This window comes from Battus philenor, unplaced genomic scaffold, assembly GCF_028537555.1.
Source record: "Battus philenor isolate CCGP_79_NKW_IND1 unplaced genomic scaffold, ilBatPhil1.0.hap1 SCAF_11, whole genome shotgun sequence".
NCBI classification, from domain to species: domain Eukaryota; kingdom Metazoa; phylum Arthropoda; class Insecta; order Lepidoptera; family Papilionidae; genus Battus; species Battus philenor.
This window is the reverse complement of record NW_027181673.1, coordinates 4,812,798-4,839,266: the sequence shown is the minus strand read 5'-3', so window position 1 is coordinate 4,839,266 and position 26,469 is coordinate 4,812,798. Positions and strand designations below refer to the sequence as shown.

Sequence of the window (26,469 nt, the reverse complement as noted above, 5' to 3'; positions counted from 1 at the left end):
AATAGCTATAATCGAACTCTAGTTAGTGTGGGTGTGTGTGCTTTGTGTTATGTACATACATTGTGACTCTGATAGCACAAATTAAAACCAAACTGGTAAATATTTTAATTAAATAAGAAAGTAGTCATTTTCCAACGCTAGTATACCATTTAAAAAATTGTACTTAGTAAAGGAAAAAATATCATAGTTATCATGCACCGCAATATATAAAACCAGTAACACTGATATTTAAATTCGTGGCACACGGTTGTAGGTCATGTTCTTTAACACCTTGGCTCCCATTGCTCTCCCATTCCACGCGCCAAAACGATGAGAGCTCGCAGGTCTTTCAATCCGGTGAAACAGTACTATGTAGCGGCCCGAACCCAGGCCCCGGAAGCTCCGGAGTTTCTCTATATTAAAAGAGGTCTTAGGCTTGGCGGCATCTGCGTCCTGCTTCAATCGGCCATTGCCATATGTACATTAACGTAGCTATACAGGGTAATTAGTTATACGCTTGGCTTTGTATATAACTTTAACCTTTTTTTTGATAATGTATCTGTAGAGATACATCAGAATTAAAAAAATAGTGGCATCAATTTTGAACACAAAGTAATCATTTGTATGTGAATGTTTAGGTAATTTCTTAATTTTCGAACGCTTGTTCAGTTTTTTCTGTTGGCATCCTTGGGTCTTAAAAGTCAAGTGGTATGAATATTAATGTAATATTAAAAAAATCTGCCAAGGTAGGGGTTAAAGATTTTCAACATTTTTTTGATCGGTTTTGAATGTTTTGAATACCAATTTTGTAAACGTTTTTTCTCAATATATCATTACGTTTTATATTATTTTTGAGAACATTGATTCACCTACTTTTATTAATTTATCTCTGCACCGCCCATACGGTTAACTAGTAGAGAAAGCGATCGGCATTAATTTCCCTGTTATACATAAAATGTATAAATAGTGATTAAATTATTATATAAATAAATATATTAATTGACTGAAAAGAAGCCATAGATTCACACTTTTAATCTTATAACACTTATTACCATCATACATACATCATTCTGTATATTCAGAGATGAATTGTTATGTTACCGCAAAATATAACATGTTCTTTGACTATATTTAATAACAACTATTTTATTTATTAGACATTGGGAATTAACTATTCATGATTAATAAGCGCGCGGATCATAATTATAAATATCTATTTTGAAAAGAACGTTACATATACGTAGGTGTATAAATGTATAAGATAACGCTGACGTTACGAAGGACCTTTAACGTTTTTTTGTCCTGAAAAAAAAGGCGAGAAGTTTTTATGAAGGCTAAATTATTAATCCGCCGCTTAAACTCCTACCTGTTTCCAGTTTTGTTGTTACACGTCTCCATTCGTACCTTAACAATAACTGTCGGGGAAAAAAATTGGTCGCGTCTTTAAGATAACATCTTATTCTGAAAGCTGTCTCACAAAGTACAATAACTCAAATACGTCGTATTTAATACAATTGAAAAAAAAAGCGTAGCTATAACGTTTTTTTAGTAAGCGTTGAGTGAAATAAATGATTTACGGTTGATTTTTTACCGTTGTATCTCAACTCATCTTCGCGCGCGGCTCTGAGTGTGCGTGTGTTTAAATATGCAACTTTCATTGTGTGACAGTGATTCGGCAGTCTTCGTGCAACACATGTTTTCATCGCATTTATATTATTATTATTCTATGATATTACACCTATTTTACTAAGCCTTTCTATTAAAAAAATACTTTTAATAATAATATAAAACAGAAATATTTCAAATGTCCATTATGTCACGTACACATAGAAACTGTGTCTTTACGAACTTAACGCAAACAACGCATCGTGCCAAGATGAGTTGAACAGTTTATATTGTTAATTTCAAAATAAACCTTATGAAATATTAAAGATTCAAATATTTACCTATTAATTAATTCATTATTGCCCTACCGTAACTAAATGCCGCGAGCCGCGAATAATTTTAATACATTTTGGATATATCCTGAACCCTGTTTTAAATGTTGACATTACTGAACATTATAAATTTGGTTTAACACTTCACATTACTATATAGTAGATAACGTTTAAAACGTTTATTTGTTCTATTTTTGAATGATTTTCCGGAAGTTAAAAAAATATTTTTTAAATACCAAAATATAGTTGTCGAATGCATTGCGCGTCGAAACAACGCGGAGGGCGGCGCGACGGTCGAAGCCCGGAAGTGCGTCTCTCGATTTAACCTGACGCACTTCACTTAACAAATATTAGTCAACTGGAACCGTTAGCGGACGGTTATTCTCTCTTATTCCTTTTTGTATTTTTAACTCTTTAACACTTCTCTTTCGGCACGTTTAAAAATGAATCTAAGTTTAATCACCGGAAAGCGATAAACCGTTAATATATAAATAACTAGCTGTGACAGCCTTTCAAAAGTTATTGGCCTATATTACTACGAAAAATATATTAATAAATGAAATATATTTCTGATTGAACACTGTATTTATATATTAAGAACAGTGGTGGTAGTTCAGCTGCTGGCTGAGACTAGCGATCGTAGTTCGCGGGTTCAATTCCCGGGATAAAATTTTAAATAATTAAACACTACTTGTTAATAATATAGGACTGCCACTGCTCATAAACCAAATTTTCAAAGAAAGGCCAGTAGCGCCAGTGTGGTAATATGATATGCAGGGTCATACACTGCGATCGCCATCTCCCCTGCCAAGCGTGGCGATTATGGTATACCTCCCATTGATATCTTTGAGGGAGGCTTACGCCTCGCCTGTATTTATTGATATGTCACATAAAGTTGCAAAAGCTTCAGAGTGAATACAGTTCATATGTTGTTATATATTCATATGTTATTAATGAAAATCATATTCAATATATTGGTACGTTTTAACTAAACACCAATGGTATCAGAAATAATAAATAAAGTAATAATAATATAGTGAGAAAAGCTTTGTAAATTCGGATCGCTACATATTAAAATTAATTATTTTTACTATATCTGTATAGAATTTTTACTGCCAGAAGTTATTGGTATGTCACGTTCCAATAAAAAAATAATGTGATATATATGAGATTGATTATTATAGACAGAGTGATTAGAAATAGGTGTAAAACTAACAGCTTAAAGCTTCTTGACGACAAAGGAACTTCCCCTTTGAAGCTTTTATACCTATAACCAATTACCCTGGTTAAGCCGAAAAAAATTATATATATACAAGTTGCCCAGTCTTTAGTGTTCATATTTCTCACTAAATTGCGATATTTCTGTTGTTTCATCAGACAGATAAATCTTAACATAAGAGGTTACATTTCTTATAAATAGTTGATCCCTACATAATAGGGCTTTATCCCTGTTATACAGAATGTGAGAGTAAAGGGTTGCTTTGAAAAGGTTAATATTAAATTCTTCGTATCTTATCCTTTTGATTAGAGGCGAAGTCTGGATTTTGTTGTTTTAAGCTCATGTTTCGTACAGCACACCTTAATACACGACTCGTGTATTAATTAAGTCTGAATTTTTGAAAGTTTTTTTAAACAACATGATTATTGATTTAATAATCATTTATATATTGCCAATAAATAATTATGTTGAATTAATCAATGCACTTAGCCCTTCCTGTCTTGTGGATTGAATGAGGTTGCTATACGAGTATTTTTTTTGCATTTTTTACCTTCGGGTCTGAAGGTTCTCGAGGAGAGACCATGAGTCGGTAGAGGCAGCGAGAATAAGCTAGCACTAGGTGGACCGACAGCATAGTCAAGCTCGAGGGAAATAGCTGGATTGATTGATGGCAACGGAGGTCCAGTTGTCTCAGTGAAGTTTGTTCAAAAGTTAGATAATGATATAATAATAAAAGGGATATAGATAAAGTAAGGCCAAAAAAAAATTAACGGCCGCCATCTTATAATTATCCCAAATTTTTTTTAAATTTTGATGTATACCTACAAGTGGTGTGAATTATTTGCAACAAATATGTAATCAATGAAAATAGCCTAATTAATAAGGTTGTATTTTTCTATAATATCGAAACGTGGTTGCAATATTCTCATCATTTCCTCTAATGTTTTTTTTTATTTTATTTTCAGATATAATGGCGTTGATGTTATTGCTACAAATCATACTGGGTATTGTGATACCGGCTGCGGCCAGTAAGTATCCGTTTAAATGCTATTTATTTTTAAAAAGAGCTATTTAAAAAAACAATATTTTTTTTGGCTTATATAATTAGTCTAGGGATGTGAAACACGTGGTCCGCGGGTCGCTTGCGGTACCTTAAACATGCACCGCCAAACATTTCTAAATTTGATCTAACTTTGTCGATTTTCTCACAAAACATCGAAAATTTTTAAAAATCTTAGGTGAGCTCTAAAAAATATTCGCTTTGATAAGCTAACAAATCTTGTCTCTATTCGAAAGTGCACACGTTTGCGAAAAATTGGAAATGATTTTTTATCATGAAATTTATGGGAAATAACCACCGTTCAAAACTGAATAATGCACGATTAGAAAGCTGTTTGTTACGTAGATTTTTCTTTATAAATTTCAAGTGAACCGTTTTTCTGTTCTTTTATTGTTTGAACTTTATCTTAAAATTTGTATACCTATATTTTAGATTAAATTGTATATTTTATTGATTCTAATGTTAATTATAAATAGGGTTTAGTAAAGTATTAATAAGTGTTAATTTATGTGCGGCCATAATAATTTAAAATTTAAATTGGCACGTTGATTGAAAAAGTTGCTTACCCCTGGACTAGTCTATACTATAAATAAAGTATACGTGAAAAAATAAACCAGGTATACGACTTTCTAAAAGTAAACACTAAGGCATAAAATCAAGACTAAATTACACTCTAGACAATGCTGTAACTACAGTTCTTGTTACACTACACAATCAAACATTAAAATAATTATACCTAGTTTCTTAATTTGAGCTATTTTAATATTAAAAAATATCTATTTCTTTAACTATGTCATTATAAAGCGGTGCGGGCAAATCAAGTCACCCTGTTATTGAGACAGGTACTGGAACGACGTACAGTGAAATTAAGTTTCAATAAAAATCAGGGTTGTCAATATTTTTTAAGGCCCCATTTGAGGCGTCTCACCTACCTACTAATTTATTCCAAGACGTGGACTTTTTCTTTCAAAATATTTTATCCATAATTTATTTTATCAGCATTCTCTTCCCTCATCCATCAAATTTCTTCTATTCTTAACGGAGGCGGACTGTTTCAATTTGTTGTGGTATTAAAATGTAGAAAATAACAAGTTGGTAAGAAAAATCCTTTGTATATTAACGTAAAACTAATCAAATCTTAATTAAAAGATTAATTAAGTACTTTGTATTATTGTTGCGCGACTAAATTTAATACATAATAATTTGTTTTAACAAAACATACTTTAATTTTTATATCCCTATCATCTTATTCACTTTCAGGGCTGTCAATATTGTCGTACACTATTTTATACAGAAAAATCACATCTGCCACTTTGTGTGTCTATTTTCAAAAGAGATTGATTTGGAACGAACAAGTGTGTTTAACAATAGGGTTTTAAAGCGCTCAAGAATTTATAGCGGTGACATCTTTTAGTTCGGACTTATTCCTTTTTACAAGAACATTAAAATATGTATATACCGAAAAAGTTACTGTTCTTTGAGAGATAAATATATCTAAATATTTTAACATCAGGTACATGTGTTATCCTAGTTAACAAAATAACCGGTAGAGGTAGAAATGAAAGGTGTAACAGTGAATTCATATCCTGGTGAGCGATTTAGGCTTGTCAAGGGCATATATTACATTATTTTTGGGACGGTATTACAAAGTATCTTTGGCAGGATCTACTCGTATTAAAATTTAGATATGTATGGAGAGAAGTCCGGTTGGTTTAACTGAAGGCTAACGCATAGTTAGGAGGTCTTCTTAAATCTGCTACAGGGTCGTCATTAAGAACTGTACTGTCACAGACCCAGCACCCGGCATTAATACGTTTCGTGCCACGGCAATTTTTGAAGATTTTCCATTCAGGCCGCGTGGGGTGTATACGACACACACTTTAAAAATTAAAAAAGTTGTTTAATATGCTTTATATTTTTTTAATACTGCAAATGGAATACGCATTGCGTACGCGCATACGTGATGTGAAGTTATCTATATTCGACCATACTATAATTTTTTTATGAATCCTTTGTTTTTAATAAAAACTGCAAATGGCCTGAACGGAAAGTACAACGGGGGTCGTATACGCCCCACGTGGCATGGAATGTGTTAATAACAGAATACAATACCTTTGCCCTTTCCGACACAGATACGATGTTCACATTTATATCAATGAAACGCTTAAATTATTTTGCTTGTTTCGTAATGTTCTAATTAGTGATATCATAGCAACAGCTTATCGAAATGCGTCAGTTTTGTAATTTATGTTCTACTGATGACGCATTGACATCTTATTCTCGTTTAATTTAATTTTATATATTATTAGTAGTAACGAAATATAATGAATTGAGTCACAAAAGAAAAATGTGTATTTGATCGAAAGAATTTTTGATACGAAAGTTGTAAAAAATGTTTAAAAACTTTAAAAAGGTGAATGTATACCTCATTTGTCTGTAAAAACATTAAAGCTTTCACACCTATATAAAACCCGTATAAAGTAAACTTTCGTAACATTAATTTATTTTTTCTATTGGAATGCGACAAGCCAGTATCTCTCAGTACAAAGTGTGCAGGGAATAGATAGTAAACTAAATTTAAATTTTTCATACATTAATCCGAATTTAAAATACCTTATATTTTTTACGTTATTAATTATTTCCAACCATTGATCCCGGGTAGGGTGTACCATTAATTGACAGTAAATTAATTATAAATTCATTCCCCTGAAACCTTTACACTCTACCTATCATATGTAAAAAAGAGAGTTAGAAAGTTTCTACAAAATCCGAGAAACAATGGTATGTTTTGTTTTGTCTAACAAAAAATTGAGTTTAATTTGTTAACTTCAAATAGGGGTCCTTTTGAATTAATTAGAGAGATTTTTTTCGTTTGTATAGTCAATTAATGTAAAATATTATCTGTATATATGTCTATATTTACGTATCGTCGAGTAAATTCAACATGTAAGGCTGAAAGATATTGATAAAGTTTTTAGAGGCCATGTTAGTACAGTAAAACACAAAGAAACCTGAGGTACCCGATCGACTTTGTTTGCTGTTTTAAATTATTTAATATATTTTACTATCGAAATTGTTTTAAATGATGTCTACAAGATTACTGGTAGGAAAATAAAAGTCAAAGTATGTTTTGTAAAAATAAATTATTAGGTATTACATTTAATCGCGCAACAATAATACAAAGTATTTAATTAATCTTTTAATTAAGATTTAATTAATTTTACGTTGATATACTAAGGCTTTTTCTTACCAACTTGTTATTTTCTACATTTTAATACCACAACAAATTGAAACAGTCCGCCTTCGTTTCTTGGTCACAAACCTTACCGGTATTACTTAACACTATGTCAAACGAGATTTTCACGGAATTCATTATACAACGCGGGACGCGTATTGGTAGTTTCGTTAAGCTTTCCTGTGTAAGCTGTGATGTATTACGTGTGAATTAGAAATCCGTGATGTGTTGTTTGTTGTACTCTATTTTCAAGTTGTAGCCGGCGTGACGGGTTCTCCCGTCGGATACGACAGGTAGCTACTCACACATTGACGAGGGGCTTTATTGTTGGTAAATAAAAAAATGGTCTAATACGGTAGCGTGAGCTCACAGATGAACTCGGATAAGGTTCCGGGGTTAAAAACACGGTTACAAATATTACGTTCAACGTTCTCTTTATTACGTGAATTTTTGGTTTTTAAACAAGCCTTTTATCGTTTTATTGCGAACAATGCTATTTTAATGATAATGCGAAAGTCATTGTTTTTGAGTCGTTAACTGTTTTCATTGAATAATTTTTAACTGTTTTACGTAATGAATAATTTGCTTCTGTAATGTCTATTGTAACAAACAAGTGGAAAGCTACCTTGAAACCTGTAATACTTAATTAAATTGAATTGATGTTTGATATTTATCTCAAGCTGTCACGAAAATTCCATAAATGGTTACTCTGTCTTCGCCAAACACCGAGCTAGATGGCGACGCATAGGAGGAGCAGCAAGGGCACAACAACCTACCGGGACATGACCACGACCACTCGGATAAAAGTGCACGAATGAAAAGCAGATCATACATCTTTTTCTAGTTTGTACACCTTACGTGATTGGACGCTTTTTAGTACTAATTGATAATTAACTAAAGGATGTTTTGAAAGGGAGATTATGGAGGTGGAAAAAGTTTGTAATAGATGAATAAACAAAATATTTTCTGAGTCTCATTGCCGTTGCATTTACACATGCATTTATAGTAAGCGGTCACACTTGCTCGTTAACGATGTCGAATTTTTTCAATACAAAAGAATTTTGTATAATAACTATCTAAATAATTTTTACTTGTCTTTATCGACTTAAACCTAACTGCGGAATGTGTTGAAACATACATTATTCTGCAGTTATGTTTATTTCTGCCTATGTGTTTCAACATTTTCCGGTCGACAACGTAGACTATGTTGCATTCTATTTAAAAAAAATTAAGTATGAATTTTGAATGCCAAATCACTCAATGAGGCCCCCGAAGTTCACATGCTCAGGTCATTTAGCCTACAGACGTTCAGCAAGCCACAGGCCATCTCAAAGTTATCTATGGGGGATATACTATAATCGCCACTATTCGAAGGCTGGTTGGCGATCACAGTGTAAAATTATATTATGTAGAGCACGCTGCTGCCCATCTTCTGTAAACTTGTATATGTGCAAAAGAAATTCTATATAATTATTGCACAAAGTGTGAATTATATAAGATTATTACGATTAATCAAACACGAAGTTTTTCAGTTTATTTAGTCTGCATCCTTTTACTGTACAATAAAAATAAATACAGGTTGTATTTATTTTTATTGATTTGAAATAATTATAGTCCTAAAATTATCTTCGTCGTCAATATTATCGGTACTAAAATATATACATTTATCCATCGTTAGATATAAGTATTAAAAAAAATGTATTCTGTTTTCAAAAAATTGTTTATCTACATAAGAATTGTTATTAAAGAAATTTTAGATAGAAACTGTAATGCGGGACCCTAATGATAAAAAAGTTAATTGTGTGTACAAAAGTAATTTCCTAGTTAGCCGTCGTCGATGATTATACTGCCGGCGCGCGGTGTGTTTGTGTGAACATATTAGTTGAGCAACTACTCAGCTAGTTTTCGAGCAGACGTTACGTCGAAATGCCACTGTATCGACATAGATGTGAAAAATATAACAAACTTTAGTTTTATTTAGACTACGTTATATTATGTTTATCTGTGAATTTGACTATTGTCAAATTTAAAGAAATTATACTTATTGTAATCACAATAAAATAATATTAATTTAATATTTTAATTCCTAGTCTCTATATATTTATTTTATATATGTTACCTATATTACGATGATAAAGCTAAATGTAATTACTGCGTATTTCAGCCAAATAATGTCTAGTGTAACGATTTAAGTGAAGGCCCTTGACGGAGTCTTACTAATTTATCTAGGCTGTACTGTCTCCTTGAATCACAAACTGCAAAAGTTTTTAGCCTTGCTGTCTAGTTAAAAGTCTCCAATAGTCAAAGATTAATGAAAAGTAAGAAAGGCATTAAATCAAACTTAAGGTTTTCTTTACCATAAAGCAATATCATGTAGATATAAACACATCATTATTAAACTCGCAGTGATTTAAATTCATCAAAATATAATGATGATATGGGTTCTAGTGTAGAAGCAGCAGATTGTTTCTGTTTTCTCTAGTTCTATAAAAATTGTTCTATTGCATTAGCCGAGCAGAGAGTGAGTCGAACCAAGAGTTAGAAGTCTCAGTGTATGAAATAGAAAACATAGTTTAATTAGTTATAATTTTTTTATTAAAGCATTTAAATTTAAAATATCGTTATTAAGGAAAGCATTTTTGTATTATCAAATATTTTAATTATATAAGTACCGGCTCGGAAGGCTTGATCTACAGGGAAGTCTACCAGAAACTATTCAGGCTATTTTTAAAACTTAACAATGTCTGATGTTTTGATTTAATCATGAAACAAACTGAACGTTTTTAATTTTTTTATGTGACCCATAAAATTTAGTTAATACCATGTACGTTATTCTTCAAGATATTTAAAATCATGCTACAAAGACCACACAGTATTTACACTCGTGTGTTGGTAAAAATATTTCAAAGAGCGATACATTCATTCTAATGAGTTTTCATCAAGTATTTCGTTACTCAAGTAGTATTCTGTAGATATTTATTTGCTTGCATGTATTTCGGCAGATATTAAATATTGCTCTATAGCTATGAAAGAAATTTACAGAAAAAGCAATAAACGAATTCTTCAATATCGGTAAAGCGTATGTAACTTTTTGTTTATTTCAGGTATCTATACATTCCGATTTTATTCGAACTCGGAAATTACTATCAAGCTAGTTTTACTGCTAGTAAATCAAAATATATAGATGGTTTGAAACGGAAGAGTTAAAGATTATATATATGTATATTTGTAATAGATGCATAGAGATTTATGTTAGAGGGACTGGAAAGTAATGTCGTTTCTGTCGACATATTTTAGAGAAAAATCGATTGATATTTACCGCTCCGGCATTGAAAATTTGTATATTAGATGGCAAAAGGTTGTTGATAACGTAGGTGAATACATCGTACAAGAAAACGACATTACTTTCCGGTCACCCTAATACATATAAATATATTTTCTAAGTCCTAAGCTCTTGACAAGAAAAAAGATAGTGGAAATCGCAGTCTCAGTCAATCGTTCCCTTTCCGAGGCTCCTCGCACGCATAGATTCACGAGGGCTTTAACCTTATACGTTTATCGAGAAGCTGGGCGACCTCTTTATATTCAGTCGAACCTACTTTCGAAGACTGAAAAGAGTCACCATTACCATCGTTATCTCTATCATGCTCTACAATTGCAATCCGCGAAATGTATATCTAGGTTCAACATTGCATTATTTACTCAATTTTTACTTTAAATTTAATTTAAAGTCGTGGTAATAAATAACAATTGCTTACAAAAATAAGTTATCTATTTTGTCAACTGCAAAACCTAACAAGTTTTATTGTTTGAATTGATTGTAAAATGTTTGACAGCTAAGGACAGGTGTTACAATTTAATCTGTAGTTTGTGTGAAAAAGAAAAGCGTTGTTTTTTCTATTTTCCGCGCAATTGTTTTTTTATTCTCATGATAAAAACTTTTAAAAAGTTGTTTAACGAAAATATGAAAATAAAAAACGTTTGGGTCGTTCTTGAGTTATGCGCTTAATAACACACTTGGCGATTTTCGTCCGTTTAAATATTAATATAAATTTTTATTTAATATTCCTATACAGAGTGATTGTTTACATGTGTAAAATGTATGGCTCACTTCTCAGTAAAAAGTTTCAAAGCTATTGCACTTATTTGAAATCACTTTGCCTTAAATGATTACTTTGAACAAAATCTTTTTTAGCCTTTGGCGACTTTTTAAAAATTATATGGTACTATATTATCATTACGTTTATTATATATAGTTTTTTGGATAAGGTGTGCTATATGTTAATTAACAGCACATGAGCCATTCATTCACAACTTTAAAACTATTACACTCGTAACCAAATATTCTGTATATCTTATATATATTTATATAATTCTTTAAATTTTAACTTTTACTATCAATACGCTATATATTATTTTTATAGCCATTGATTTTTGTAAAGGATGTACCATACTTTGATTAACAGCAAATGAGCTATTCTGCTACTCTTTAAAAACTTTCACACATGTAACACATCATCCTGTATACTTTATATACATCTCTATAGTTGTTTAAAGTTTAATATTTTAAATTGTAGTGTTAAATAGTTTTAAAATCTATTTTCTGCACTGTGCAGGTAACTAACTGTGATAATCACGTTCATGCACTCGACAATATCAAATATACAAATTGAATGTGGCGCCGAGGCAATTAGCCAGCAATTTGATCAAATACTCCCACGGTTATTTAACGTACAATTCCACTGCAGATCCAATAATCCATTGAACAGAATTATAACGCTCCGGCTTTACTCGGCCGGCAGCAATTACGAGTAATGAATTACGTCGAAACGTCTAACGCTTGATTCAAACCGTGCCCGGCCATTCGGCTCGGGTCGTTGGGCGGGTTCATTACAAGTTATACCAGATACGAGGCGATAGACTCGAATTCCGATTGGTACCTACATCTTGGTACGTCAACTTCTGATCATCGGATAAATCGAGTTCTCGACGCGCCGGGATCCGTTTATGGGTATAATCGGGTTAGATCGGATTTTGATGTTCTGCTTCTTCATTACTGTTCATTGTTATTTTATCTACTTGATATTAAGCCTCATGGTAACTTTTTAATAATTTCGACGCTTTCATTTTGTGTTTCTTTGTTGTTAAAATTTTAACACTGCTGACGATAGACAGACACGTATACAAAGTGATTAGTTACTGGTGTAAAAGCTTCGAAGTGATAAATGTTTAACTCAAAAAAAATTATTGGTTACAAAAATAATAAAATAAGCATTAATTTAAAACTCGGATTACTACTTTTGAATATTAATTATTTCTACTATATGTCTATTTATACTTTGTACTGCGCTGAAGTTATTGGCCTATCGCATTGCAATAGAAAAAAAATTACCATGTTTCAGAGTGATAACTTAGGAAGCTACCAATTTTATACTGACTATTGTTAGTTGGTAGGCATAGCTACATTGTATGCCTAAGTTATTTTAGGTAACTTATGGCTGCAATGTATATGAAGCCACAATGTATGTGCTTCTTAACCGGCGAAACAAATAGTCTCACGTCCAGAGTTTTCGTGGAAGCCCTCTAGCTAAGTTCCAGCTAAATATGACTTCATGTATATATGCTTCTTCTTACCACTTAAAAATTGATACATATAAATATGTGTTACGTAACTTGTTAACATTTCATGGATTCACTGCACGGGTGTCGGTCCCATTATGTTATAGGGAAATGTATATGGTGCTCGAAGCTAACGACATGCCTAGCAGGTTTATGGAGACTACATTGCAATGCATTGGCGTTCACTTTCACTAACCAGACTCCTTTCCTTACTTGACTAAGTACAAAAACAACAGCATATTTACGTACGTGAACCATTTGTATTAAATTTATACTATTCCTCTGTTTTCTTTTACATTAATAAATGGATTTGCAGGAAGAAAGTAAACAGGATCTAGCTCACTTATATGAGGTTTATTTTTGTTTGAATCTATGTTTTGTTCGTACAGTAAAGTATAAATTAAATTATTTTCATACCACACCAATATTTAGAAATTCATGCTTGATAATTATAAATAACATTAAAATATTTCATATATTGTATTTATATTTATTCGCAACACTAAGGGGCATATGGAAGTCCACCGCGTTGCGGCTAGCCCATAGTCTCCTGTTGAATAGGTCCGCTTGCACATGAACAGACACGCACAACATATACACTTACTCAAATATCGAACACTACACTTCTGTTCGGTACAACTAAGGAATGTTTACTTTCTTAGTAGTGTCTTTTGTGTATATTGGGTGCAATTAATCTGTTATTATTAAATTTTCAAATATTGAATGCAACTACGTCCAAATATTTCATTTGGAGCAAAAAAAAGCCTTTTTTTGCGCGACTATAACAATAAAGAGAAGTCACTCACACAACTCAATTATGTTACTTCTTTGAAAAGAAGTATACATGTTATACCTCAATGTCGTTGAAGAGGCATGTCAACAAATTTCATTTTAAACCTTTGTAGCACGTTATTATTTTTAATAACATAATTTTTAATTTCTCTAATATTTTTAAAAGTGCCAGTAGTGGATTGAGTAAAGTCAGTACAAAGGTTGAGATATTTAAGTGGAAGATTGCACGACGAGTGTAGTGTTTTTATTTATTATATATATATACGGCTACAAAAAGCGGCCTTATCGCTCGCGGCGATCTCCACCAGACAACCTTTGGATGGAGATGAGAGACATGAAGAGAAGCGCAATACATAATAACACATTACAGACTATAGTACACTAAACATATTGATACTCTTTCCTATTTTAAGCGTTTTATGTATTATAATATATATATATATATATATATGTATATATATATATAAATATATATATATATATATATACATAAATATACATTTATAATATATATTACCGTATACATGTATATAATATATAAATAAGTTATATTAATTATTTAACTTTATATACAGTATTAAAATATATTGAAATGAATAAAAAAATTACTGCTTAAATAACAGCATGAATTTAAAAAACTAAATATATTTAACACATTAACATACATAGAAATACATACACACATACTTTTACAGAATCATATCTATATAAATATATGTACATATATAATCATTCAAGTGTATTTATATTACGTAGAAAAGATACTACATAAATACGTATAAATAACAAATGCTGCACGATATCCTATTTCAGAGGCCAAGGAAGTGTTCTTTTAACATCTTTTTAAGAAATTAAAAATCACAGCGATTCAGCGCATCTTATTGTTTCTGGTAATTCATTCTATAACTTGACGGCGACAACAGTATGTAAAAGCTTTCTCCGTAAATATAGTATAATTAATAGGTATGGTCTATTTCAAGCAACGTATCGTGTGGGTCACATAAAAAAAGAAATCTAGATTTAAGGTAAAAGGATGTAAGCAGGTTAAACAATATAATATAGAGAGAGGAAGTATGCGGGCATTCCTGCGAAGATGCCAAGTGTTTTTGTGTACTAGTTACGAACTTGATTTGAGATGATAAGAAGAAAAGAGAAGTTATAAAAAAGAGTAAAGAGTAAAGTGTACTAAGTGTACGCATGGAACGGCGCTGTCGGAAAGGCAGCCATTTTAGCTGAGAACGATAGGAATAGTATATATAGAAGGAATGACTTAAATATTTAACGGAATCAGGCGTTACCTTGCGGAAGTCCATCCTAAGTAAGAAAAGAGATTCTGTGTTTAGCATTAATCGGTGTAACATAACCTGTGAAGATGCCCCGTGGAGGGGTGAAACACGTGTTGAGTGATTTAACGGTGGCAGTTGTGCAATTCGCATTGTTTGCCGCATACGCATTTATCAGCAGGCTGGCGGGCGGTGCACTTTGTTGCACGACTACCACTTCATGTACGAAAGTGGCTAAATATTGGTCCTTTTCTTACTTAATGAATTAAATGTTTTTAATCTGTTAGAATACTTTTCCGAAAAGAGATGTAGATCCGCAGTCTATGTATATTTGAACAAAACTTCGTAGACAAGAGCTCTTTGTTCTCCTTTTCTCCATTAGAATAAATCCAAAAACTTATTAAGTGCTTATTTATTATAGTTGTTATTCCGCGCTCTCGTTTTGTGTGGATGCTCGGGTTCTATTCATGCTTTGAATGTTCCTTATCTGATTGCCGGGAACATTTCGGAATCAAGAGCCAATTACGGAATGTGACTTGCCCGGACCTTTTGAAGTAAACAGTTTTTATCTCTTAGAGAATCATAGAGACGTTTATATATTTAAGCTTTCTATTCAATAGACGCTGACGGTATTTTATGCAGTTGTATTGAAAATACCTAGTCATTTTGCAATTTAATGTCTTTAAAAAGCTTTCAGGTTTATAAACGGAGTCTAGTAAGTACAGTAGTTAATAAGAGTCAAGTAGTAGGTGTGAATTAATATGTATTTGTTATTCTTATTGATAAATCATTTGATTTGACACACACTGATGGCTCTTGGTCTAGATTTATGTCAGTCAGGTCAGTCTTTGTTAGACGGACGCCTCATAGAGTTATAAGTTGTAAGGGCTTGCTCGAGAGTTCCTCGGCTTGGGTTATCAATCTATCATTTAATATTCCGATTAGAAAGTGTCAAAAGAGTCGAACATATTTACAATAGAATGATTAGAAAAGACTGACAATCGAACATTATAATACATTAATTCGTTTGACAGCAAAAACACTTTAAAGCATTTATAACTATTTTTAATCAATGTATAAAATAAAATATAATAGTAATAAATAAAGGTAGTAGTAATGCGTTAAGTCAATAGATTCTGGCAGGATGAAGTCAGACGGAGAGATAGTCATTTATTATACTTATTTTCGTGGCTTTTTCATTATTGGATTTAATTAGTCGTGTTTTTTAAAATATTGTAGCTATTATATGAAAATTAATAGTCATAGATAATATCTCAACTTCTTTTTTATATCTCTGTTTTGCTTGAATTTCTCACGTTAAATTGATGCCACATAAAATAAATATAACTCATAATTTTTAATAGAGTGTAGTTGATTTTTATATATTTACGTAATTGTGTTAGTTAAAGCAGATATTGCACAACTTCCTATAAAAGCAAATTATAGTTGTACTATCCAAATTTTAAACTATTAAATATAAATAATATATTATATGACGTAACTAATCCAAATAAATGTGGTTTAATAAAGAGCAGTGGCGATTTAGCGGTAGAGGATTGAGACTTACGATCGTAGATCGCGAATTCGATTCCCGCGATACATACAGTTTTATATAATTTACACTTTGACATTATATATGTAGGATAGCCGATGCTCAAAATCAAGCTCCAAGAGGACGGGCAGTAGTTTCCTTTGCGGAACATAATACAACATTGCGATCGCCAACCTGTCTCCCAAGAGTGGCGATTATGGTACACTCCCCTTAGATATCTGTGGAGAAGACTTATGCCTTGCAGTGGGCGTTTAAGGCAGAAAGGACGATGGCGGATAAAGTATAATTTATGACAATTCAAATTTTTATAATAAGTATCTCTAATAAATCAACGATTACTAACAACAATATTTTTATTATTTCCAACGCACATGTTAAAAATAATCAATATTTTCATTGAAATGCATTATGATATACACAGAAGGAGAAATGAAACATAATGAAACATTTTTATGGCAATATAAATTTCGTTTTTATTGATTTTCGGCGTTTTTTTTTTCATTTTTTCTTTATAAAACAACTATACTTGTCTGAATTTATGCAAATAAAAGTTTGTCGAAATAGTCGAGCTGTTTTCGAGTTATGTGCCTATAGAGTTATGACTTTGACTGCTGGTCAAGTCGCACTTGCCGATTCCGAGGGTTTGAAGCAGTAGCGAAATTTGACGACTCCCGGGAGATCCTCTGATAGGGTCGCTACATATTGTTTCTCAGGATTGGGAAACTCTAAAGTATTATAGCGGTTCATATGTTTATAAGTGGGCACTTCTTTGATTCTTCTTTAGCTATCAGTTCCCTACTCAAGTGCTCGGTGTCCATTTGCACGATTACCCGCGACAATCAATTGCGCAGAGGCATTCAATTATTAGCAATTTATCGGTGCCGTCCGAAGCTATACTTTCTTAATATAAATATCAGAATAATGTAGCTCCGGACTTGTATATCTATAGATATACATTCATATGTATATATATATATATATAATTAAGTTAATCACATAAATACTTAAAATATAATAGTGGATAATTAAAAAAATAAATCATCGCAGGAAAGACATACGATTGAACATTCATTTCATTCACAGATTAAAACAAAATGATTTAAAGAATCGAATTGGCTGCATGATGAAGTTGTTAGTTTAAATTCCTGATCGTGTTTCCAATGCCTTATGAGAAAAAAAAACAATAAATTTTTCATATATCAGTTATACAACATGCGTCTCCCTTGTACCAAATGAAAACGGACCACAGCGTACAGGGATTAAGTTGATAATCGGTGAAACGAATTTGTGATTTACGATTAAAATTTTGATTTCGGATGCGTCATTCGAGATGAGAATGTGCTGTAACAATGTTTCAAGGGCATCGGGAATTGTTTTCGATTTATTCGCGGCGGCATTAATGTTGCAAATAACCTTTCTGTATGCAAACAAAAAGCGTTTATTATTGTATCGATGATTTATCGCTTATTCAAGCTCCTAAAGAAAAAACCAGTCTGGTATGTGTTCTGAGGAAAGCTTACGATAATCAATTAAAGATTTATTTTATAATTCTTAATATTGTAAATATATGAACTTTGACTTTTTCTGCTGACTTTTCTATCGCCTGCTTATATTAGTTAGGATTTTAGATGATTGTTCGAACTATTTTTTAATGTCCGATTAGAAACTTGGTTGTGGTTTTTACATTCGATGTTGATCGAGTAAAACGACGTATTGGGTTGCTTAGGCGGATCCTCTACAGAGTAAAAAACAAGGGCTTTTCCCTTTCCATATTTGTGGAACAGTTGTGATCCATATTATTATTTATATTAGTATCTGAAATTATTATTATAATTAAAATAAAAATAGGTCTAGGTCTAGTTAACAATAAATAAAAAATAATGTTACATCATTGAATAAATAAATAACATAAATAGTCGTGGTTATTTGCTATTTACATTCTTGTGTAGGTGTATCCAGTTGTGATAGAAAGCACTTTCGCACAGATCACGCGCATTTAAATAAAAATGTAATTTTCATTTCAAAATCTTATTTAATTTCCTCCACATGCCCCCATAAAAATAAGTCTATGGATTGTAATGTGCAACTTATTGTGAATTAATATTTATTTGTCTGATAAAAAACATTGAATGTTTTAATACATTTAATTAAAAATGTCGCATTTAATTATGATTCTATAGATATTTTATAACGACATTATCATAAAGTTAAAGCTTTATAGCTCTTTACCCTCGAACTTTAAGTTGCTTTTAACTTATTACTTTATTAATTAAGTGCATTTGTTCATTATATTTATTTTAGCCAGTCGTGCGTCGAAAAATGATGCTATAAGTGAACGTTGTAATAAACATTAGTAAAATTAAAAATTAAAATGTATTGATGTGAAAAAATTTTCATTGTTTATTGTTTTTCTTAAATACTGAGAATGATTATATTTCCCTGAATATTTTACACAATTTATTGTTTTAATAATAATTTATATTTATTTAATAAATTTATCGACGGTGTTGTTTAAAACTGTTTACCCGAATTTTATATTGTGAATTGAAATACTGATTATTAATAAATCGATTGACTTTAGATACTCTAAAATATATTACATTCAGTCGATTTGTATTTCAAAATAGAATGCAGATAGAAATTATCTTCGCATATACACTTTTGGATATTGATTTCAGCAGTCTTTTGCGCTTATTTTCTACAAAAGAATCTTGATTGGTCTTATTCCGCTCAGGATTAAAGTTAAACGTGTTTTCCACTCTCTGTGGTGTTAGACTATTCAAAACATAGCTGCTGCGTAACCTATAATACATAACATATACGTGATATATAGGGTTATAAGCAATACTTGTAAGTGTTTTAAAAATATGAATGTTTAGTTCAATTGCTATCAATTAGTTTATACCATTACCATAAAATCAGTGTCAGTAATTATATGGTAACTTAATAAAAAAGAGGATAATTGAAAATTAAAATTAATTATTATCTGCTATCTGTCCACGTATATACTAAGTACTCCCAGAAGTTATCGGGCAGCCGCAAAAATAAATTCACGTCACATATTTCAGAGTAATTACTTTATACAGGATGATTTAAAATAGGTGTAGAAGGTTTATAGGTTTTTGCAGACAGATTAGTTATATATTTTAAAGCTTTCACACCTATAATCAATCACTCTGTATACATACCAATATAGAAGAAAATATGTATACAATATGTTTGTACTATATAAAATACAATGTTTTTATATATTATTGACGTCTAGATAAATTTACTACCTGTTTAGAATGATAAATGCCCTATAACGGAGAAGAAAAAGCGGAAGAAACGTAACAGGAACATTTATTTTTTATTACATTTTTAATTGACATTAAAATTACTTGAAGGCTACCGATCATTTTTAAGGTCCTACGAAGTCTGTACAAACTGTTGGCACAAAAATTTTCTTCAAATTTTTTTTTAGATTTAGAAAGGCTTTCTTAATAAGTGATTCAATCGTAAAAGTGCATATAGTATATATTGTCCATACAAAGAATTACTACCTCCATAAAGTCAAGTATTAAGATATATATTTTCTTATGTATGTTTACAAGAAGCCATTAAAGATTCTGACATCGATGACCGGACAAATTGTATTTAAACGTAATTTTTTTAAAATTATTGATCATTAAAAAAACAATGTTTTTCACAGAGATTGGCATGGGCTTCACGAAGTATCCTGAATCGGTTACTGCTCCAGTCGGTGATGAAGTCACCTTTGAATGTGCTGTTGAGGTTCCTGGCGAAAGACTGACGTGGAGGTGGAAGCCGGTGGACAGTGTTGAGGAGAGCTGGCGAGAAGTAGACGGCGTGAGTGACAGAGATCGCCTCTTCACAAGGCTAGTTGTGGAAGTTAAAGAAGATACACCAAACGCTTTGTATCAGGTAACTGTAATACTTTATAACTAATGTGACTAAAAATGATATAGAACGAAAATATAAAAGATTAATCTGACGACGGTAGTTGCCTGTTGACAATATTACGTTATTGGTAAACAAAATCGTCATCTTTGTCATTTTAGTTGTAGGTATCACCTGTAAATCTTCAATGGAAGCTGCTTAGGTCGAGCATATTCTATCGACCATATCAAGGTCAACTGTCCTTTGTGTTTCAACGTCATATGTCTTGTATGAGAAAGAAATAAATAGTTGTAATTTAGATAAACAGATAATTAATTTTATTATCATTACGTCATTTACGTAGAAAAGAAATAAGTTAAAGCCTAAGGAGCTTATAATGATAAAAATATTAATAATGTATTTCCTATTTTATTACTACATTGTCGATAATGTAAGAGGTTTGCTTATACGAACTGTATGACTATACAGTTCGTGTTCAATGTTTCATATAGAACTAAAAGATTTAATTGCAATGTGGGCGTTCGATAATTTAAAATAATTGAACATGTTCTGCGTCGACAGCAGATGTGTTAATGTCATTTGACCGGAGTACTTCTCGGTTCATAAACTTTGTAATAAATTATTTTCTGTTTCTAAACAAAAAGTATTTACATTGGGTGATCAATTACAGATATTCAAGTTTTAGCGTTAATGTATATCTTATTTGATGTAATCAATGTCTTCAGAAGATCAATGATTTCAGAAACAATACGTAATATAGACAAGACATGTTAAAATAAATTATTGTTAACTGTCTACCCATACAGACTGTTTACTGCCAAAAGTTATTGGATTGTCGAATTCCAATGGAGTTTCAAAATATACATCATGAAGGTTGTATATATTATTTGCTGGCAAATGAGCTACACATTCACCCGTTTAAAACATTTACATCTTTAACCTATCAACCTGTATATCATATAAATAATATTAACACATTATAAAAAGCTCAAACCTGTGACGCAATCGTAGTTTTTTTTTATTAAACACGCTAAGATTAGTCCAAGGCCAGTCGAGTTGAATCACGGCGCAGGTAGAAACTTGCATTCGGGATCTCTCGGATTCTTTCGAAGTGAGCACTACATTTTCTTTTTAGGAATTTAGTCTTTATTAATCAACTAGCTGTCTCGACTGACTTCGTATTATAATCTATTAACTTAGTTCAGAAAGAAACGTAAAAAATAAACATTAATTACATAAAAAATAATCTTTATATTTCGTACACTGCTAGATTTAAGTAATAATGTAAAATTTTCATTGTCATGCTATGTAAAGGTTGACTGGAAATAAGTGTAAAAAAGTTTTAAACTTGTAAACATATAACTTATTTGCTGTTAATTAACGTATATCTTTATAAAAACAAATAGTTTCAAAAATAATAAATGATGTAACGATAACAAAGTAAGAAAAAGCTTTTTCAATATTAGGATTACTGCAAATTAAAATTAATTACTGTTTACTATCTGTCTAATATTGGCCAACCACATTAAATAATATTTCAGAGTCGTAATTTAATACAGGATGATTAGAAACACTTAAAAATGCGTTAAGTGGTGATAGTATAGCTCATTTGCTGTCAATTAATGTTTTCAGAAGTAATAAATAACTTAGTAGTAATATAGTAAAAAAAGCGTGTTCAATATGCGGATAACTACATACTAAAATCAATTAATGTTTATTATCTGTCTGTTATTGGCCAGTCATATTCCAATAGAGTTTCAGAGTGTTCATTTTATACAGGATGATCGGAAACAGGTAGTAAAAGTCTTAAATTGAGTTGAATGTATAGCTCCTTTGTCAGAAAAAAGCTTTAAACCTATTTCCAATCCTCCTGTAGTATACGCATTTTTTGTTTGGCACCTGAGCATGCCTTTTTTGGTTTTGATTGACGGCAAATGTTTGACAACAAGGGTCTAGTTCCTTGTGCGTTAATTATATTAAGAAATACCTGAATTTATCGATCTATTATTTTTGTTTGGATATTTTTAAGAATTGATAAAAATATTTTCTATTGAGAAATCTCAAATGGCTGGTTATTAAAATAGGCTTAGACAAAATGAAACGCTTTTAATTTTTTCCTAATAAAATAAAGCACCAGTGTCTGCTATATTGAGCGTTGAGTGAAGAAACGCAGATATTCTTTTTGTTAATGGTTAATCTTTACTCTGCATATTTTATTTAGGCAAAAGCTTATATGTTTAGTTTTTTTTACTAGGACACTACTGAATTGAATCGCTTCATAGTATAATCTTATATCTCAGGTCGGTGAACACAAAGATACAACGTCGTACAATTTTGTATTTCCAAATTTAAAGTAACATAATATAATTAAACTCATGTTGTGTTTTGCCCTCTTTAATACATAAAATATTGGACTCTACTTCCACTCGGTCCTTTTGAAAGACTTGGTGAGACCTATGTTCACCATTGTTGACAGCTGAAATCAAGATGGCGATGAATATACAAAACGTTATTGTACTAAAGACAGTTGCTTGTTAAACTTTTCACGCGTGCGTTAAATACTGTAATTAGTTGTTCGGATGTCAAAAGGCACAAGATGATTAATATTATGTAATTAGCCTAACAATAGCACCTGAACATACCAATCAGCCTTTTTGAACGCTCTTAAATCGAAATGCTAAAACCGAATTGAATGGCAGTCTAAGTCGTGGTTCTTAGAGGCCTTTGCGCAAAGTCATGTCATGTAGTATTCAACCAATTGATGTGAGAGCTCATCAATCTCTCAGTACAATGAAATATCTATGTAACGACTCTGACGAAGCCAGTGGAAGGAACTTTGTTCTTAAATATCTAGGTTATTTTCAGACAGAGTATGGACTCTATACCTCTTTAAAGCTTTTACTCCTAAAACCCCATGGGTTTAAGTTTAAAACCTTTAAGGAGGTATATCATCAGTAAATGTATGGTACACCATACCCAAAAATCAGTAGTTTCAGAAATATCAAATAATATAACGGTTATATAGTAAGAAAAAGTTTGTTGAAAGTTCGAATAACCTCTTATTAAAAATAATTAATATTTACTGTCTGTTATTGGCTTGTTGCAATCCAATAGTAAAACCAAATTACTGTAAAATTGTGCCGAAACATTACTGTATACAGGGTATTTGTAAATAGGCGTATAAGTTTTGAAGCTCATAAATTCAGTTCTTTAAAGCTTTTGCATCTATAAACAATCATCCTATAGTCTTTACGTGAATTGAACTATATATTTATTTGAATCTTCATTTACAATTTATAATTTCAGTGTATAGCTTGGTATGGTGCAATTAGTGTCGTTTCAACTCCGGCGAGACTGTCCATCGCGAAGATGGACTTGAGCAGAAATATTGCAGAGAAGAGAGTCATCATGGTACCTTTACACAATACTGTCGTACTGCACTGTAAGGAGCCTATATCCGAACCGCCTGCAATTTTAAATTGGTGGAAGGAAGATGGAAAGGTATTTATATATTTATATTTAAACTAGTTTTATTTATTTATATATACTTGTCACTATGCATGTTATTTTACTAATTTGAAAGTTATACAATTTATTGAGAGGAGGTACAAAAAGCGATGTTATAGCTCGAGACGATATCTAGACAACCCTTGGATGGAGATGACATTAGCGAAAAGCTCAATTTAGGTTGTACATGATAAAAAAAGAGAAAGATACTTCAGACTATAGATATTCTACAAGTAGACGATCGGAGTGTGGTGTTATGATGCGCTGACGCTGCTGTCTATCCTCTGGAAACGTATTTGTGAGCAGTGACAATTCTATATAACTAATGCAAAGTGTGAAATGTAAAAGATTGTGTCCCTGGAATCATATCGTCGACCTATGATTTTTTTTATGGCCCCCGCTATTAGAGGCCGCTCGTACCCCTAATTTGTTGGGATCAGGGTCTTTGTTTACAAATAAGTTTTTAAAATTTTTATCTTTATTCTTCACTCACTTTCATTCTTCTCAATTTCTTTTGTTCTTACCTTTTTTCCTTCACTATATCTATCATTTTGTTCTTTCATTCCTTCTTGCTTGCATCGCCCTCCTTCCATCATCTTATTACTCTTAGGTGGCTAGGTACAGTTCTTTTATTCTTTATTTTATTCCTTATCCTATTTTTATATCACAGTTTTCTCTTTTTGGGTTTGATTTTTTAATACAATACTGCTTTTTTCTTATTCTATTTTTAGTTTATTTTTCCTATTATTAATTGACTAGATAGTCGATTTATGATTGCAAGTCTCATTCCTCTTCTGCTAGGCTACCATTGCTCAATATCCCTGCAAGTATACTGATATAGTAAAATATTATATAATGAAACCAATGAATAAGATGCGAGTCTAAGACAAATGGTAGGTTAGAAATGATCAGCAAAGAAATTAAGATAACTGTCTGCATATCTCCGTGCAATAAAATCATACATTTGACATGACTTGTTTCGTTATGTGTCACCGACAATTTCTGTTATGGGCGCAATATAATGAACCGCGAATATGGCCTCAATAGAACTCATGACCAATGATTCATTAACCGTCAACGTGCCTCATGCGCACTTACTCCGTTTTTATTTTTCTTTTCCACTTTCATTCGATTATATTGATCACTTGTGTACGTCGGGAGGAAAATGCCAGAAGTGCTTTATTTGATTGAAACTTTGCATCAAATTTACTCGCTACATTGACATCTCTCTTAAAATAAAGCTAACGTTTTGCCATGAAAAAAGCTTGCAATCTATTCAGTCAATCAATTTTACAGATACCCTTAATGAAACTAAAAGCAATTCATGCCAAGTATTATTATAATTATAAAAACATTTTAGCAGGATTTTTTAACTAATATATGATTATTGTGGAGTAGGCAGTTGAGTCCGATAAGTTCAAAGCTAAGGGGTGACTACAAGTCGGTACACTCATGGATAGATCCGCCACTAGTTGGACAGACGACGTAAAGTCTTGGGATATTGCTAAATGTGGGCACCGCGACACCGGTTATCATTGAAATATTTAGATTAGGCTATGCCTTACGTTGGGCATCCAGTGGGAATCCTTTTTAATATTTTACATTGTAATTGTAATGTTTATAAAAAGATACAACGTAACGTACACAAGCAAGAAAAGGACCAATATTTAGCCACTTCCGCACATGCAGTGGTAGTCGTGCAATGAAATGCACCGCCCGCCAGCCCGCTGATAAATGCGTACGCGGCAAACAATGCAAATCACACAACCGCCACCACCAAATTACTCAACACGTGTTTCACCCCTCCACGGGGCATCTTCAGGAGTTATGTTACACCGATTAGTGCCAAACACAGAGTCATACAAGGGCCAAACTGAAAGTTTTTAGAACTGGCAACTTAAAAGCATTATATTCAAAAAATAAGTTTAAATTTTGAAAATAGAACTCTTTACCAATAATATTGAGTATACATTTCATTCATTTGTCATTTGTTTTACGATTTGGCGGCAAATTGAAAATTGTCTGTGCACGTCAGAATGAATTTAAGCCGAGAAAATTTTCGTGCAATGATTTTTTATGACTTTCGATGTCATATAAGTCAACAAGAAAGTTATGATAGACTTCGATTGGCTTTTCACGATGAAGCCCCATGTCGTGCCACAGTTTACAACTGGTTTAATGAATTCAAACGTGGTCGAACTAATCTCACCGATGATTTGCGTGAGGGACGGCCTTCTACAGCGACGACTGAAGACAATATCAGTGTTGTGCGGCGTATGATAGAGACTGACAAAAGAGTGACCTATCAGCAGATTCGGACAAGTCTAGGCATAGGTATGAGTCAAGTGCACAAAATCCTCCATGAACATTTAGCGGCCAGGAAGCT

The 26,469-nt window shown here is 31.9% G+C and overlaps 1 protein-coding gene across 2 annotated transcripts in view; it reads left to right on the top strand.

The window, feature by feature from the left end:
• boi (brother of ihog) overlaps window positions 1-26,469 on the top strand; it is a 79,477-nt gene that overhangs the window by 36,338 nt on the left and 16,670 nt on the right. For both annotated transcript variants that reach the window (XM_068772574.1, XM_068772566.1), the window contains exons 2-4: window positions 4,101-4,163; window positions 20,368-20,600; window positions 23,883-24,077. In XM_068772574.1, coding sequence (XP_068628675.1) covers window positions 4,106-4,163; window positions 20,368-20,600; window positions 23,883-24,077 — 486 coding nt within the window. In that variant the 5' untranslated portion in view covers window positions 4,101-4,105. The remainder of the gene's footprint in view (window positions 1-4,100; window positions 4,164-20,367; window positions 20,601-23,882; window positions 24,078-26,469) is intronic.